We start from the raw sequence: 16,633 nt of genomic DNA on the forward strand, positions 1-16,633 counted from the left end.
ACAGAGCTGTAAACAACGGTAGACTTGTGCGTAACAAGCAAGCAAATAATGAAGAAAACAGATTTTTAGACGGGAAACTGTTCTTGATACAGAGAGAGAGTGAGAGAGAGCTGTGCATCGTGGTCGAAGCAAAACAGTAAAAGTAAGAACGACAAACATCAAACATGACGATGTTCATGTGAAGCGTAGTTTGGATCTTCTTTTGCTGCTGGTTCGGTCAATATTGTTTGGAGAGACATCAAACTAACAGCTTTAGAATCAGCGCATAAAGGGCGAAAACACAAAGCGTGGACCCGCAGACAGAAACAAACCCACCCCTAAAAGAAATTCCAATGAAGTACTTACATTCAGAGTTCAACCAGAACCTCACAGATTTGAAAGATAAATTCCTCTAGTTGCTGCAGGACAGCATTTTTATTGCAAAATGATCGAGTGATCAGCAACCTTGCTTTTATATATGAAGCTAACCAGACTGCAACATGTTGGTAATCTGTCAGTTTTTACAAACTCAACAGCAGTTATTTGCAAAACTTTGCCAGTCTGCCTGAGACTGATTGCAGATTGTTTGGAGACAGGTTGCCTCCCACCAGGCAACCTGTGCAATCACCTTGCACTCATAAAGGGTCACCCAGATGTTGAGGGTCTTGCATGCTCAACCTCTGGACACCCTGCGGGTAGCTGCTACTACTTGGAATGAATCAATGAAAGAAACTCAGTGAAGCTCACCAGGCAGCCATGGATTTTTTTCTAGTCATGAGGAGGTTTCTGTCCTGTTTTTACTCTAGTGTGACTGAGCCATAAGTTAGACAGAAAATCAATTAAAAAATCTGATATAAATATACATAAAAACACGCAGAGGCTCATTTTCATAAACCATGACTCCTGTGTTATCAGTGGCACGCTATGTTACCTGATGTGTTACATTTTATGTAATAAAAGGCAGATTGACAATGTTAGTGCAGTGCTGACTTCGTGCTGATCAAAGAAGCATTACGTATTCACGTCATCAGCTTTGTTTTTAATCTAGTCCCAAAATGCTTTTCAAAAAAAAATATTTTGCTTTGAACTAAGTCAGAGTTGCTGGAGTGAGAGAAATGAAGACTTTTTCATGGAAGAGAGAAAGAACATTTCCTGAAACGTCATGGTCTGGCTCCTATGGGTACCATTCAGTGAGGCTTCCAATTGAGGACCTGTGTGGTGTCTGTCTGACAAATTAGAGACTGACATCATCTCACTCAGTTGTGCATCGAGGTCTTCTTTATTCTTTGGTCAGTCAGTTTGTGCTGTTCTGTGGAGGCCGTGGTGCTCGTGCTGTATGAAATCTGTTTACTACATCAACAAAACTTAATGTCTTTTAACAAAAATCCTGTTTCAAAGGAAAAAGTCATTTGGACATTTGAGAATATAAATGAACCCACAGAGGCAGATTTTTCCACACACTCATCTAGCTGTGCCAATACAGGGGTGATGGTTGCTCAAAATGGGCATCTGTACGCCTGCAAAGATACTCCAGTGTGATTTTAAGTAATCATTAATTTTCATTTAAAATATTTATGAGTTAATTTTCATGAAATGAAAACACGTTTTTCTTTCCACCCACAAAATAATTAATTTTCTATGCAATCCAAACTGGTGTAATTGATGTAAAAAGAGGTAAAAATAGAGCGGCTGTGTCTTGTTGAGCTTAAACGCCACCAGCCTCCTTTAACGCTTTGTTGTTTTTGGGCAGATGGCAGCGACCTGGACGCTGTGAGTCACGGCAGCCTGGATAGCTCTGCCGACACTAACCTGGTCGAGCAGGGCCCCTACGCCGCCGACTCCATCAAAGTAGACCCCACTGATGATAGATCTAGCACAGGTACACTTCAGATGGTTGCTGCGTGACTCCATCTTTCAATAGCAGCCATCTTATTCAACATCTTTTTCTTTTCTTTTTGTCACCCTTTCATCCTCCCTCCTCATTCGATCCACTCACCAACTCACTTACTCCTCATTTCCCTCTTCGATTTACACCTCCCTTCCTCCGCTTCCTGTTTTTCCTCCTGTTAATCCTTTTGTGCATCCATGATCGCCGCCTGGTTTTTGCGGCTGTGGTTTCTGCTCTGCTCTGTCCCTAACCTGCCTTCACTCTGGCCCTGCCTGTGTTGCCCTCGCATGCAGTCGGCTGTAGGGGCGGCAGCTTGGGCACCAGGGCCCCGGTGGCGCACTCACACGGTGGGGGCTTTGAGCTCAGAGAAGCCACCCTCCACCCAGGTAAACCCTCTCTCTCTCAGTCAGCCTTGTCTGATTCTGGTTGCGTTTGTCTGTGTTATCTATCTTAGCTGCTCTGCAACATTTTTTATTTTGCTCGTCATTGTCATTGTCACTGTTACGTGTTACTGTTTCTTGCTCTCCTCCCTGTGACTTCCTCTCCTCTTTCTTTCCTCCACTGTGTCATTGCTCCATCCAGCACATCAAAGTCCACTTCTATTTCCTTGCTCATTTTTCCCACGAGTTTTACTCTCACTCTCACTACTGAGTGATTTGTCTTTGTCAATTATGGCGAGTAATTATCCAGAGATGCATTCTTTTTGATTACGGAAATCATTTTAATCATGGAGATGGCACCTCAGCAGGAAGCGTCGCCTCGTGTGCATAAAGATTGAGAGTGAGACACAGCTCACAGCACAGCAGGTGGGAAGGACCTCCATGTGCAGCTAACTGGTTATTACTCTCCAGGATTTGGAGTTGTGTTACTCGCCGTCAGTTGCAAGTTGTTCTATGCTGTATCACAGCTGAGCTGTGCAGCCTCATGGTTTATTTAGAGGTGATTGCCACAAAGGCTCGTGTGGAGGATGAAAGAGGAGAACGAATCAATCAGCTCGTTGCCTGAGGACCCCGAAAACTTTTAGAGACAGATGGAAGCGTGAGCCTCGAGCCGTAGCAGTCAGAATCATTAGCAGCTGTAAAAATGCAGTTTGTTTTTATATGGTAACTGTAGATCTCTGCGTGCCTCGGGGGGGATTCCTTTATCCAGTACAGCTTAGCTGTTTTTTCTGCCTTCTCCCAGCACTAACAATGTGCCAGGCAGAACTGAGAAGATAAAGAGAAGAAAATGGCTCACTGGTTCATTCTCTCATAGATGTTTCATGTATCTCTCTTCCTACAGTGTAAAGCTACAGTAGATTCCTGTCCATGTAAGATTTTAGTCCCATAGCGCAATGCAGTGTATAGTGTTGTTATCTAGCATACAACATGGAAGTAAAGGGCTTGGACCTCAACTTTGTTCTTGAATTGTCCCTCTGCTTACACTTTCCGTGTGTGTGATGTGTATTTCTGTGACTTTGTGCTTTACTAGGTAGATAATTAGATATTCAGATAATCCACTGCCTGTGTTTGTCCTTGTCTTTCACCCAAGTTGTACTCTTTTTTCCTTCTTTTTTTTAGGTGATCAGTCAGACTTGGGTTATAATTCCCTGTCAAAAGAGGAGGTGCGGAGAGGAGACCCCGCTGGCCAGGACTCTGCCCCTGACAAAGACGACAAGAAGGAGAGCGACTGCAGCTCCTGTCAGTATTCTGTCTGATCTGATGTCACCTGATATTCCTTTGCCTTTAACTGTGGGAAAAAAAACCCTAACTTGGCAGCATTGTAGCCACGTGGGATTTCCCTTTCCTCTGCCTTGATCTTTCTGTCTCCTCTAGAGATGATTCATTCCTTTTGGTTTCTCATGAACATCAAAGCTTTCAGTTGTTTGTTGTCCTGCAGTTAATTTTTTTTTAAAGAATGTTGGTGTGTTTTGTGCTGTGTGCATAAATTGTAATTGTTTTTCGTGTTTGTAGTGTCAGAGACAGAAAGTGCCAAGGGAAGCAAAGATTGCCTCCCTCAGCTTGACTTGGAGATGAGTTCTTCCTTCAGACCCCGTGGCATTGTTCGCAGCAGCTGTCCATTTGATGACTCAGCCTGTAAACCCAAGAGCTCCGCCAGCGCAGGTAGTTGCAAACTTTAGAGCTTAATGTCTGTGAAGGTTCTCAGTCATCGTAGTCTAAGGAGCTTGGAAAGAAAAGCGTCTGGACTTCTTTAAGTTGCTTGAAGACGTTTTACCTCTCATCCGAGAAGCTTCTTCAGCTCTAAGGGTCAAATGGTGGAGAGTCCCAGATTTAAACCCAGTTTCCCCCCAAAGAGGGACAAAGGAGGTCACTCTTTCGAGGATGCCAACATTCACATTTTGGACAGAGAGGACAGATGGTTTTAAAGAGGAGTGAAAGAAGCCATTTACGTCCACTGTGAGCGACCATCTTTGAACAGAGGCGGTGGTTTACGACACCAACTGTCTGCCATCTATAATCCAGTTTTGAGATCCCTTCCCAGACGCCTTAACACCCACTCACATCCTGGGCCATCTGACCTCAGGAAATCACATGATAGGGTGGGGCCAGGTTTCGCAATGAGCTCACCCGAAACCCTGGCTGATTGTGACCCACACCCGCTTTCACACTTTGGCTCATGTTATTAGGTAGAGGATCATCAGGGGGTCCTTTGTCCCTCTTTGGGGGGGATACTTGCACTGGGTTTAAATCTGGGACTCTCCACCATTTGACCCTTAGAACTGAAGAAGCTTCTCGGATGAGAGGCGAAACATCTTCAAGCAACTCAAAGAAGTCCAGACGCTTTTCTTTCCAAGCTCCTTAGACTTTAGAGCTTAATAGATTTTCTAATGTGGTACCTTAACTGTCTCTCTCTGCTGTAATTCACATTTCAAGGTTTTCTTTTTGGGATTTCCTCAATATAAACATAGGAGTGCCTTGGACAATTTACCCGTACTCATACTTTTATTTTGTGACAAACAGTTGAAATTATTTAGCTGTTTCAGTTCACAGCTTTATTTTTTGGGTGTTCCTTGTTGAAAGGCTCCTCTGTAGTTATAGTTGGTGTCTTTCCTCATGTGCACAAGCTGGACTGAGGCCATGATCTTTTCTCTAACATTGAAAATTAACAAGTCAAGTGATCTCACTTCCTTTGCTCACTCGTGCCATCTCCTGATACAAATGCCATTTTTCTCTTTCTCCCTGTCTGCCAGACCACGTTGCAGGTCTCCTCTTCACTACCTCCCTGGATGAGATTGGTGAGATTCAGACAAACAGTTTGCTCCGGAGACATAAGAGCACTCTGGAGGAGGTGGTGGGCAGCGCCAGCAGTGGCTCTGCGCTTGACTGGCAGGGTGTAAAGAGCCGTCGGCTGAGTGGTGACACTGTGGGAAGCAGTGGGAGTGGCACCACTGTCCTGGGCCTGGGCATGAGCCAGGGTGAAACTGATCCAGATAAAATCGCAGGACACCTGGGCGCAGATGCTAAAATCCTCGCTGGTGCCAACTTCACTAAGGCTAGGAGGCCTCATTCCCTGGCTCTGGGTGGGCTCGAGGGGGTAGCTGCTAAGTCACACGCTGCCAGGAGTAGTGATCACAGGGAAGTGGATGAGGAGGCGGAGCGGCAGGACTCCAGCGATGAGGACAGGAACAATACAGAGGCCATTTTTGATCTGGAGGATTTGGATTTCGAAAAGCCCTCTAAGGGGGCAAAACCTTATAAAAAAGCTGTTGAACGTAGCGCCAGCTATGGTGGTGTGAGCACCATGACAAACAGAGGCACTGTGAAGCGCACAGGTATTGAAACAGGCTACGACCCTCTCTCCCTCCTGGCAGCAGAGTCTGATCAGCAAAATGAGGAACGGTACACGGAGGGGGACCAGGCCAGCACTCCTAGTGCCCGGAGGCACCTGGCCAGGGAGATTGAGCTCTACATGAACCACATGGGCAGCCCGCTGAGCAGCCGCACGCCCAGTCTGGACTTCCAGGACCCAGCCAGCCCCGTCCTCCTCCACCATTCCTCACTCTCTGCTTCCTCCCGCAGAGCCAGCCTCCCCCACAGCTCCCCCCTCAGGACTGCAGGAGTGTCTCGCTCCCGCACCTTCCAGCCGCCGTCGCCCTCGCAGCCCATCTCGCGCCAACATCTGTGGTCTTCGCCTCCAACTCGAAGCTTGAGCACCACCCCCAGCCCGAGTCCTCGACCCAGCCCCTACAGAGAGAGGGCGGACAGGATGAGCCTGACGTCACCTTCACTCTCCTCCTCCTCTTTTGCTTTAGATACACTCCTGACGCCAACACTGGATGTGTTCAAGACCAGCATGTTCTCTGCTGGGAAGGGAGTAGCAGAGAAAGCGAGCCGCTGGTACACGCGCCTTGCCACATACACAACACCCACCAAGGTACAGAGTCCTGCTCTCTCTTTTCATTGAAAAAAATAAATATGGTGTGCTGACCACATACAAAATAGGCTTTAGTTTGATTTTGATATTTTAGAGAAAATTCACAGGAACCTCAAGATTTCTCAAAATCGTCTGGCTGACGCCACCATTTTTGTTTGTTTTAGAGTATTAGATGTGAATTTACACCCTAATTTTAAACCAATAATGTATGTTTTAAGTGAAAAATATCTCCAACTACTGTGCAAACGCCTGTAGTCTTATTGATAGAGAATCTGTACTTCTACACTGTAACAAGTTTGTGCCAGTGACTTACATCAACTATTAACTATTCTATAACTCAGCATATGAATGAGACCAAAGCCTGTGTGCTGCTGCCATCTTGTGGCCGTCCAGCAGGATTCTGTGAAATCCTACATTAGTAATTGTGTCATTGTGTTCTGCTCTTTATTATAAAGTTTCCAAAACAATAGAGAAGAAACACCACAAAACAAAAATCTCTCCCAAAGACAGTACATAATCTTCTCCTGCCATGTGCAAACTGTGTGAGTGTTCCTTTTGTGAGACATTTCAGAAATGTGTGTCCTCATTGGAGTTTTTGAGACTTTCACATTATCCATGTGAATTCTTCCCCCTGAAAAACCTAAATAAATTGCACAATTTAGTAGCACAGTTTGTTGTTTTTTTGTTTTCTTTCATATAAGCAACTAAATATTGTACCTGTAGATTTGAGTGATTCGTGCTGTGGTTTCGTTTATATTTTTACATTGATCTTCTTGGAGGCAGTCAGAGTTACTAATAAGTCATTTAAAATAATCTGCAGTTGCTGTGAAAGTTTGAAGTTAGACTGGCAAAAACTGAAATGCTCTGCTCTCCTCATCCAGGACAGCCAGAGTGACCGTTTGAGCGTGTCCTCCCTCGGTGCGGGAGATCCAGACTGCTCCTCACTGTTAGATGAGGACTCTGGAGACACAGAGCACTCAATGGTCTTTCCATTGAGGAATGGCCCTGTTGGCCCTCCAGGACCTCGCAGGAGTCCCAGACGCAGCCCCCTCCGCAGCCATCTGGACAGTCCCACTGCAGGATCGAGCTACGGAAGACCCACATCTCTGCTCCCTGGTCAGCACAAGATTCACTCAAATGAATGTTCTTTTTCCTTTTTAAAAAATTGTGCATTTTTTGCTTTTTATTTTTTAATTTCTTTCTGTTTCGTGCTGCTTTGTTTTCTTTCTTTAATATCATTCTCATGTGCGTTGTGTTGGACTCATAAAGCACTCTGTGTTTATGTGAAAAGCACTGTATAAATAAATGCTTGATTCTAGGCAACGGGTTTCTACTTATCAACCAAGAAACGCTATCGCTGTATTTTCCTCTTTAGTGTAGTCAATGAAAAAACAAAGCTTTGCAGTTTGTATAGAAGAATATAGAATTTGATTATCTACAGTATGCTTTAGACCTGCTTTCAGTAGTCTGGCCTGTTCTTTATGGCAAACATTAACACACCAAGATGGAAAATGACAAGTAGTCTGATAAGAATAAAGAATAAATTCAAATAAATATAATTGCCCCCTCACATATTCTGACAGTTTGTTCATCCTGATGCAGGACTGCCTGGCTTCTCTCTGCCAGACAAGTCGGACCTCAGCTCTTCACGGTACACCAGCAACACTAGCATCTTCAACAACTACGCCATGGAGGTAAAACTGCAAGATAAAAAATATCAAAACTAATCTTCCACAGAAGCTAAACGTGTCTCTGCGTCTGTGTCCTCTTCCTCCAGCTGCTGATCTCCAGCTGTTCTCGCTGTAAGACCTGCGACTGCCTGGTGTATGATGAGGAGATCATGGCCGGCTGGACAGCAGACGACTCCAACCTGAACACCACCTGCCCCTTCTGTGGAAACCCATTCCTGCCGTTCCTCAATGTGGAGATCAGGGACATGCGAGGACCTGGCAGGTAGGCAAATGCTCAAGTGCTGTATGTGTGTATGCTGTTTTTATGTGCTTGTTGACTATTGACTATATTGTCAAAAAAGATGAAATAAATCACCTTCAATTCTTCTCCCCTTCATCTTTTCCCCCTCCGTCCATATTGATTAAATGCCAGAATTATGTAAAGTTACTTTTTAAATGATCTAAGGCTTGCTTCGTTTCAAATAAAGTTCAACCAAAAGTTAGAGTTGAGACACGTACATTCTTAGTCATTAATTATTACGCGTTTAACACACTGAAACTAAGGTGACCTTCATCAGAACTTTATGGATGTTGTGTTAGCCTAGCTTTAGCATAAGCACATCCAAGTGGAGATATGACTAAATTAAAAGTCATATCATTTTTTTAGACGACACCAAAATGTTGTAAGTGGGCTCCAGACTTGAGTGCTTTTGGTCTCAAAAGCAAAGAACCCCACAGGTGTAATTGATTATTTCTGTTACTTGATGTTCTCTTCAGTATCGATAACGCTGCTTCAGGTAAGTAAGAAGAATACAGACAAGCACAAAACCTTCATTGTGATTAAGTTCTACTTAAAGTTCCACTACTTGAGAAATGTCTTATTAAGTACTGATTAAGTAATGTTTTTTTTTCCTTTTTCTCTCCTCTCTGCAGGCTCTTCCTGAAGGGCAGCCCATCAGTAGATGAGGCGACGACCTCGTCATATTCTGCCTCCACAGGGCTGGACACAGGGACATCCACCTTGTCTACTCCCTGTCCCACGACAGCTATCTCCCCTCAGTCCCCTATGATTGCTGTGCAGGAGTGCTCAGCAAGGTATGCACTCATACTCAGTGTTAAACTACATTCTTACATTTACATTTGTTTACATGCTCTTGTCAAAATCAAAATATTTGCTAGTTTTCTTTTGAAAATTTAAGAAATTCTTTAAGAATTAAAGTGTGGACAGTAGTGACAAATGAAACCCTCTGACTGAAACTGGAGCACGTACAGTAAAAAGAACACAATTACTGACTGACAGAGATAAACAAAACATTTGTTGTATAATGAAAAGCTTGAGGCTACATTAGCTGCTGCTAACATACCACACCTGAATGTAGTGGAGCTTTTGGCTACTTATGTTTTTGCTCATTTCTGATTTAAATTTAGTATCAAAACATGTTAGTGAGACAAATAATCATACAAATGTTTTTAAAATCTTTCACAATATTTGTTAACAAGCAATGCATGAAAACATGAAAAGATGGTGCTTTGTCTAAAATATGAAAAAATAAATTAAAATAAGTACTGCACTGTTGAGACACCTTCAGATTAAAAGGACTTCTTTTTGTTCTGTTTGTTTGTTGTCTGTGCTTCCGTATCTTTTACCTCGTGTCTTGTACAACTGTTACAATGTTATTATGGCCTGAGATCTGAAATACAGTGCGATGATCATCATCATCATTAAAAATTTTGTTCTTCCTGTAGTTTAGTTTTAGATGTGCTGTATGATTTTATTTTTTTTAATTTATTTGTGGACCTCTGCTCATCTTCATGCAGCTTGTCTGGTTACACAATGCTATTGAACTGAAAAGCTACTGTAGCTGCATCCACACACTCCACATCTGCATTGTAAAAGAGCAGTGAATCTGCATCACCTGTCCTAACAAAGCTCAGTGTGTGTGTGCCTGTGTGAGTGTGTGTGTGTGCAGGTGCAATTTTGTGAGGTATTTGGGGGGAAACTTGAGATTATGAAATGTGTGAGCAATAGGGATGAACAGAAACAGATATATCGCTAAAATACTTGACATAGAGCAAGCAAACAGATGTGTATTTACCACAATTGTGGCATTAATTGCTTTTGAATTATGTTCCCTGATCTGCATCCAAGTGTAGACAAGTACAAGTTGAATAAATTAATACCATGAAAATTTGTCTGGTCTTTATTAAACACAGCTCAGTACACAGTGGGCAAATAATTGAACATGTGAAAACATCCTTTAGCTGCAGGATGAGAAGGGATTTTGAACTATTGCTCCTGTTTCAGTTTATCAGTCAGGTGATGCCACAGGATTTCAAGTTGGTTAAAGTTAGTATTCACACTTGGCCATTTAAAACCTGAATTTTCTCTTCCAGCCACTCTGGTTTTCATTCCTGCTGTGCTTTGAGTCACTGTTTGCTTCAGGTTGCTGCCCTGACACTCTCCTGTAAAATATACAGTTTGTAATTCGAAGGCAGAGTGAAATTTCTTAATGTGATCTAAAGAAATCAGTGTTGCTGTTTATAGAAAAGTAACACTATACCTAATCATTGACCCTATGTTCAAATAGTCAGTATTGTCTATGGGAAAAAGGGCCAAATTGTCTTTGCTGTATCTTTGCAGGTCTCGGTCAACCAGGGATCAAGGCATCAATATACCCGTAGAACGCCGGCAGGGGGCGCTATCCTCTGGAGCTCCTATAGCCCGTAGTGTCAGCGCCTTTGGTCCTCTGGATGAAACGACCCGACACAACTGCTGTTTGCCAACATCAGGCAGCCTGCCCAGTTGTCTGAACGAAGCCACGGTAAGGCTGGACTGGTGTGTGTACGGCATGTCTTGAATCCGTGAACTTAAGTGTTCATGTTCGGTACCTCTAGTAGTTTACTCTGGGAACAAAATACACAATGAAAGGAGAGACAGAGGTTTTAAAACGTCCAGTTCTGAAAATAATGCAAACCAAAACAAAAACCTGTTGCTGCATATCCCTTTGTGTTGGATAACTTCAAACCTGTCTTCATTAATATTTAACCATAACAATGTTAATCACTCACATCTCCTGCATATATAAATAAGTCATTTGGCTGTAGCTCAGGTGGCAGAGCAGGTCAGCCACTAATCAGAAGGTCGGTGGTTCGATCCCAGGCTGCATCCTGGCTGCATGTCAAATATCCTTGGGCAAGATACTAACCCCATGTTTGCCTACTGGTGGTGGTCAGAGGGCCTGGTGGCGCCTGTGTCCGGCAGCCTCGCCTCTGTCAGTGCGCCCCAGGGCAGCTGTGGCTACAATGTAGCTTGCCATTGCCAGTGTGTGAATGTGTGTGTGAATGGGTGAATGACTGAATGTAGTGTAAAGCGCTTTGGGGTCCTATGGACTAGAAAAGCGCTATACAAATGCAGGCCATTACCATTTGTCATCCATCGATCCATCCATTCACTTTCGTCTGCTTATCTGGGGCTGGGTTGCAGCCCACACAGAGGAATTCCCAGGCCAGATCTAGAGCACAAGCTGGCTGTGAACCTAAGCAGTTCTCTTTTTGTGACACTCAGGACCCACTGAGTATGGAGTGGCGGCTTCACAACCCAGAGCCTGTGACGGTTCCCTACCTGAGCCCACTGGTGCTGTGGAAGGAGCTCGAGAGTCTGCTGGAGAACGAGGGCGACTCAGTGATCACAGAGGCTGACATGGTGGACCATCACCCCATCATCTACTGGAACCTGGTCTGGTACTTCAGACGGCTGGACCTACCCAGCAACCTGCCAGGTCTCATCCTCACCTCTGAGCACTGCAACAGAGACTCCCAGGTCGGACATGCGCACACGCACGCGCGCGCACACGCACGCACGCACACACGCACACACACGCACACACACACACACACACACACAAAAGATCCAATGGCTTGTGATAATGGAAGAAAAAAGAAAGGAATATTTTTTTGTTTCACAGCATTTTTCAGCATTGGCACGTCTGACTCACACTGTTTCTTCTCAGATCCCTCACCACTGGATGTCTGAGGACAGTAAACATGTGTTGATCCAGATCCTGTGGGACAACCTCAAGCTGCACCAGGACCCCATCCAGCCTCTGTACATCCTCTGGAACACATACAGTGAGTTGCACTGCTTGGACATTTCTATTTCCTCAGATATTGGGGAAATTTGCTCAGGTCCTGTAACCGTCTGTCCAAAATGAAAATACAAAAAAGAAGAGAATATTGTAAAACCTGTGTATAGATGGAGGTTCTTTCAGCAGCTCTCAACCAAAAACAGAGAGAGATTTTTTTGTGTGTGTTAGGTAAGTTAATTAACGTTTTTTATGAAATTCAATAAAAACCCTTTTAACACATTTATGTGTGTTAGGGTGAGTATATGCCTGCATATATGCATAAAACATATCTATGCATAAGCTTTTTTTGCCTCACTTCGTTTTAATGTTAGTACAGATGTTCAACAATGTTAAATAATAACTGTATATATATTCTAGAAGCAGTTTGATCAGAAAGCCTCCTGTGTATATATGCTGAACAATAATATTGTTTTTAAAGGTGAGACCACTCATCTATAATATTAGTAAGTACATTTCCATCTGCCTAATTTTGTCCATATTTTAACAAAAAAGTGGGAAACAAAAGAAAATCCAAACATGGGCTCGCCTCAAACTTTTTTAATTACAGTTACAAACTGAATATATTCTGCTGTGTTTTAATAATTTCAGTAAATTTGAATTAGTTCCACCGACTTCTAATATTCACATAGTAGTAGTAGTAGATGCACATTTTTTTCTAATTATATTTTCTTTTGAGGTTTCTGGAAGTTTTCTGGGCTAAACTTGAATGAAAGCCTGACTGGTGACAATCAAAAGACAAGAAAATGTAACTGTCATTTGCTCTCCCAAAGATCCATCACAATTAAACACCCCTAAATCCACACTAGGTAGCAAAGTTAGGAAGAAGTAGTATTGTTTATCAGTCTTCATACAAAGGCCACACAAAGGACGGGGCTGCTGTCAGGACAACTGCTTTAGAGGGTTTTTAAAACAGCCACTTGACCCTGGGACCAATCAGCAGCTGCCAGCTCTCCAATCAGGAATGACCTCCAGAGACTCTTAACAGAACACACAGAACTAAATCCAGCCACTGTGATCCAAATTATGGCCAGGGCTGTAACACAGAGTTCTAAGTAGCACGAAGTAAAACATAATAAGATTATTTATGAAATGTGTGGCTGAAAAATTACAGAAGCTTTCACTAAAATGCTTTATACAGTATGCTTAAAAATGCTTAAAAATAAGTAATCCAGTTTGTCCTTACTAACAGATAAAGGATGGAAATGCTCATCGATTACTATTTTGTTTTTCAGCATTTCTCAGGATTGAAACTTGTTATGTTCCAAGTTCCAATCACAAGAGTGAGTTAAACTAAAGAAAAGATATTCAGGATTAAAATGAGAATTAGAATTTCAAAAAAAGCCCGGTCGTTTAAATGAGTCTGAAGTTGCAGGGTTTTTTTTTTTTTTTTTGGGGGGGGGTCTTCTTTTTTTTTAGTCCTGGGAACAGCTGGATTTGTGAGGGCGAATACCACAGCCTGGTGCTAACATGTCTGCAGTAACTGACTGTTTAACGGAGGAGGAGGCGCAGTGGCCGATCTGTGTGCTAACAGGCTGTGTCTGCTCTCTGTCTTGCAGGACTTAATTGTACTCTGTTGTTAGAGAGTGAGTGTTCACCTCTGCTGCAGACGGCCTCAGATGAGTCCTGTTGTTTGTGTGCTGTCCTCTGCTCTGGCTGTTTCCCTCTGTTCTGTGTCCTTTGCTTGTTGCACTGCAGTGTTGTCTGTGGAAAGTCAGCGGCTGGTTTCCCAGTGTTGGAATGAAAGTGTTTGTGCGGTGTAAAATCTTACTGAGACTTTGACTCTGAGGTGGTTTTGACATGTTTGCCTCAAATACAGCCCTGCTCTGTATTTGAACGTGGGTTTGCATCTGTGGTGACTGTCCGCTGTGTTTGTCCACTTGTAATGAGGACATTCAGCAACGTGTGGTGCTTAAAGGGCTGGGTACTGAACACCGACCGCTGCCACTCCTGAACACTGTTACTGTTTGTAGTTTAACAGGCAATCTGTGTAAAGTTTGACATTCTTATTTATTAGAAGTTAGCTTCTAAATATATTGCAACTTTTAACCTTCAGAAATAGTTTTATATAAATCATACTATGTTATATGTACTAACAGGAAGTTAGTACAGAGCTTCAGGTTGCAGTACTGGTGGGTCTTTAAACTGTAAATATAGACATGACAGTGTTTTATGGCCCTAGTATCCTAGGAAATTAGTATGTTATGTAACTTCTAACAATTTCATAAACAAAAATATATTTTATGCTAATATTTGAGTATAGTAGTAGTAATTTTTTTGTGCATGCATGAAAATGTCTGATAATATGTATTTATCCCTGAGGGTATCTGCCCATCTTACAACATTACTATATCATTTACTATATCAATAGTAATTAAATACTTATATGAAACTAAAGGCAAAATATGAATGTAATATGTGTTCCTGGATATGTGTACATATATTATAAAACTTCCATCTTTTTATATTAAAAAGTGAAGCAGTATGTAGGTAGGAGCAGTAATAATGCAGTTCTGTGCTGAGAATAAATGAGAAATATCAGTGAACAGTTGTATTGCATGTAATGTAATCTTATGGTAACTGTTTGAAGTATATTTCGGGGGCTATTTTCAGTTTTATTTATGCAGCACAGCGGAGGCACAAATATGAGACTAGACAGCAGAATAGGGGAGACGTGCACATGTGCAGTCAGGGCTCTGCTGTAAGGACATTTTTACCACATGTATGTACTCTCACAATGCTGTTATAATAAGCTAATTATAATATAATGTATAATATATAATTTTAACTATAATTTAATTTGAACTTACCTGAAGAGAGAAAGAAGATAACTACACTGGTCAAGTATAAAGCAACAAATGCAACAATTCTTCATGACAGGATGTTGAGTCGTAGTTTTCTAGCAGAGTTTCTGAAGTGAATTAGTTAAGCTTTGAGAGGAAACTGTACTGTTTGGCAGAACAGATTGTAATGACTGTAATTACAAGGAACCACGTAACGTGTAACAAATAATTACTCTTAAATTTAAATCTTAAAAGCTACAGATAACATTATTTTTATTTTAATGTATATGACAAGTAAAGCATTCAGTTGTTAATTTGTATATTGCCGGGTTACATTCATTATGTACTGTGCATCCACTTTTTAACCCATGTTTTTCATTATAATATTATTGTACTAGATTTACTTATTCAACACCTGCAAGTGTAGTACCACTTTATGCCTTCCAGATACCCAGCCCCAAGTGCTTCTCATCAGAGAGAGTGCCCACTCTTCACAGATGATCTATTATTGAAATTATTTTCACATGTCTGATGCAAAATCATGATGAATTGTGTGCGTGTGTGCTTGTGTTCCAGATGTTGGTTACCCTGTGTCTCGGCCAGTCCCAGAGGAAGAAAAGCCGTTCAGTGAGGAGCTGCTGCACAGTATGGTGAAGAGCATCCAGAGGAACGACGTCAGCCGCCCGATGGCTCAGCTGCTGCAGCTGCTGGGGCAGACGCTCGGGGTCAAAAGGCAAAGGTCAGCACCAACTGTTCAGTCACGTATAAGGACAATTCATATTTGAAGGCTTTTCCAGTTATATTGTAATATAAATTGGCCACAAATGCAGTAATAAGGCATTTATTATGTGTAAAATACACAGGCCGTGCAGTTTTGTTTGGTAATATTTTCAGCTGTGGATTGATATAAATTCAGTCCTCTAGTCAGTGCCGTTGGGTTAGTGGGAAGTGTATGTCACAGAGTCCGGAAATGTGACACACTGAAACATGCTCGCAGAGAGATGCACTGTGCTCATCAGGGAGTGTTATTTGGAGAGTTGATTTGATTATTGTTCTTATTTTCATTCACTTAACCCCGACAACCACAAACGAGCAGTCAATTTACACAGTTTCCAATTATTGTACTTGCAGTAACAGGACCTGAGAGGGAAAAGGGAGACAGCATGACTGTTTAATACCTGCTTGAATGTTTGCATGAAGGCAGCAAAGTTTGCCTTGTGCTTCTGCTCATTATGATCGGCGTGTCTGTTCATCTAATTATTGTGTTTATGGAAGAAAGACCTACCAGTTTGGGTTTAGGAAAAAGTGATTCAAATATACACGTTTAAAGCACTCACTCATCTGCCATTTATACTGATCGCATGTGACCTCGCCTTTCTTCCTCAGGAGTTTGTACAGGGACATCCTCTTCCTGTCCTTGGTGGCTCTGGGAAAAGATAACATTGATATTGGTGAGTATTAAGTTTATGTCTTGGATGTGTATGTTTTAAAAGAGTGTTTCTTACATAACATACGTATATATGTGTGTGTGTCAATAATTCATTTGATTAACTCTATTGTAAAATTCATAAAACAGCATGAATTCATTTAAACCTGAACTTTGGGGGAAGTATTAATAAGCTATAAATGAACCTAACTGTATATGCAGCATCACTGCTCTTCACAGCAATTGTATTAGCGAGCTATTTATTAGATTTTTAGAACTTTAAAGATTTTTTTGAGTTTTGTTTCCAAGTCCAATATCGGCTCCGTTTTGCTCAGCCAGTCCTCATTGTGTCCTCAAAGAGATAAAAGTGT

At 42.2% G+C, this 16,633-nt stretch overlaps 1 protein-coding gene and 1 long non-coding RNA gene across 6 annotated transcripts in view; one reads left to right on the forward strand and one right to left on the reverse strand.

Moving 5' to 3' along the window:
- Window positions 1–16,633, forward strand: part of LOC147339464 (C-myc promoter-binding protein-like) — an 86,750-nt gene that overhangs the window by 65,995 nt on the left and 4,122 nt on the right. For 3 of the 5 annotated variants that reach the window (XM_086294465.1, XM_086294464.1, XM_086294466.1), the window contains 14 exons: window positions 1,730–1,858; window positions 2,161–2,253; window positions 3,427–3,546; window positions 3,820–3,969; window positions 5,058–6,241; window positions 7,123–7,357; window positions 7,844–7,935; window positions 8,019–8,194; window positions 8,845–9,006; window positions 10,553–10,733; window positions 11,477–11,731; window positions 11,922–12,039; window positions 15,413–15,575; window positions 16,223–16,287. In XM_086294465.1, coding sequence (XP_086150591.1) covers window positions 1,730–1,858; window positions 2,161–2,253; window positions 3,427–3,546; window positions 3,820–3,969; window positions 5,058–6,241; window positions 7,123–7,357; window positions 7,844–7,935; window positions 8,019–8,194; window positions 8,845–9,006; window positions 10,553–10,733; window positions 11,477–11,731; window positions 11,922–12,039; window positions 15,413–15,575; window positions 16,223–16,287 — 3,123 coding nt within the window. The remainder of the gene's footprint in view (window positions 1–1,729; window positions 1,859–2,160; window positions 2,254–3,426; window positions 3,547–3,819; window positions 3,970–5,057; window positions 6,242–7,122; window positions 7,358–7,843; window positions 7,936–8,018; window positions 8,195–8,844; window positions 9,007–10,552; window positions 10,734–11,476; window positions 11,732–11,921; window positions 12,040–15,412; window positions 15,576–16,222; window positions 16,288–16,633) is intronic. The other 2 variants (XM_086294467.1, XM_086294468.1) reach the window with 1 other exon arrangement.
- On the reverse strand, window positions 10,035–16,344 carry LOC147339465 (uncharacterized). The gene is made up of 5 exons (XR_015129770.1): window positions 16,174–16,344; window positions 15,424–15,540; window positions 13,652–13,757; window positions 11,534–12,109; window positions 10,035–10,815 (listed from the first exon to the last, which is right to left on the reverse strand). It is a non-coding gene; the product is annotated as an uncharacterized LOC147339465 (long non-coding RNA).

The sequence above is a fragment of the Aulonocara sp. 'chitande type north' Nkhata Bay genome, linkage group LG1, assembly GCF_057382095.1.
Source record: "Aulonocara sp. 'chitande type north' Nkhata Bay isolate Kocher_YH1m ecotype deep benthic linkage group LG1, A_spYH_male_GT1.1, whole genome shotgun sequence".
NCBI classification, from domain to species: domain Eukaryota; kingdom Metazoa; phylum Chordata; class Actinopteri; order Cichliformes; family Cichlidae; genus Aulonocara; species Aulonocara sp. 'chitande type north' Nkhata Bay.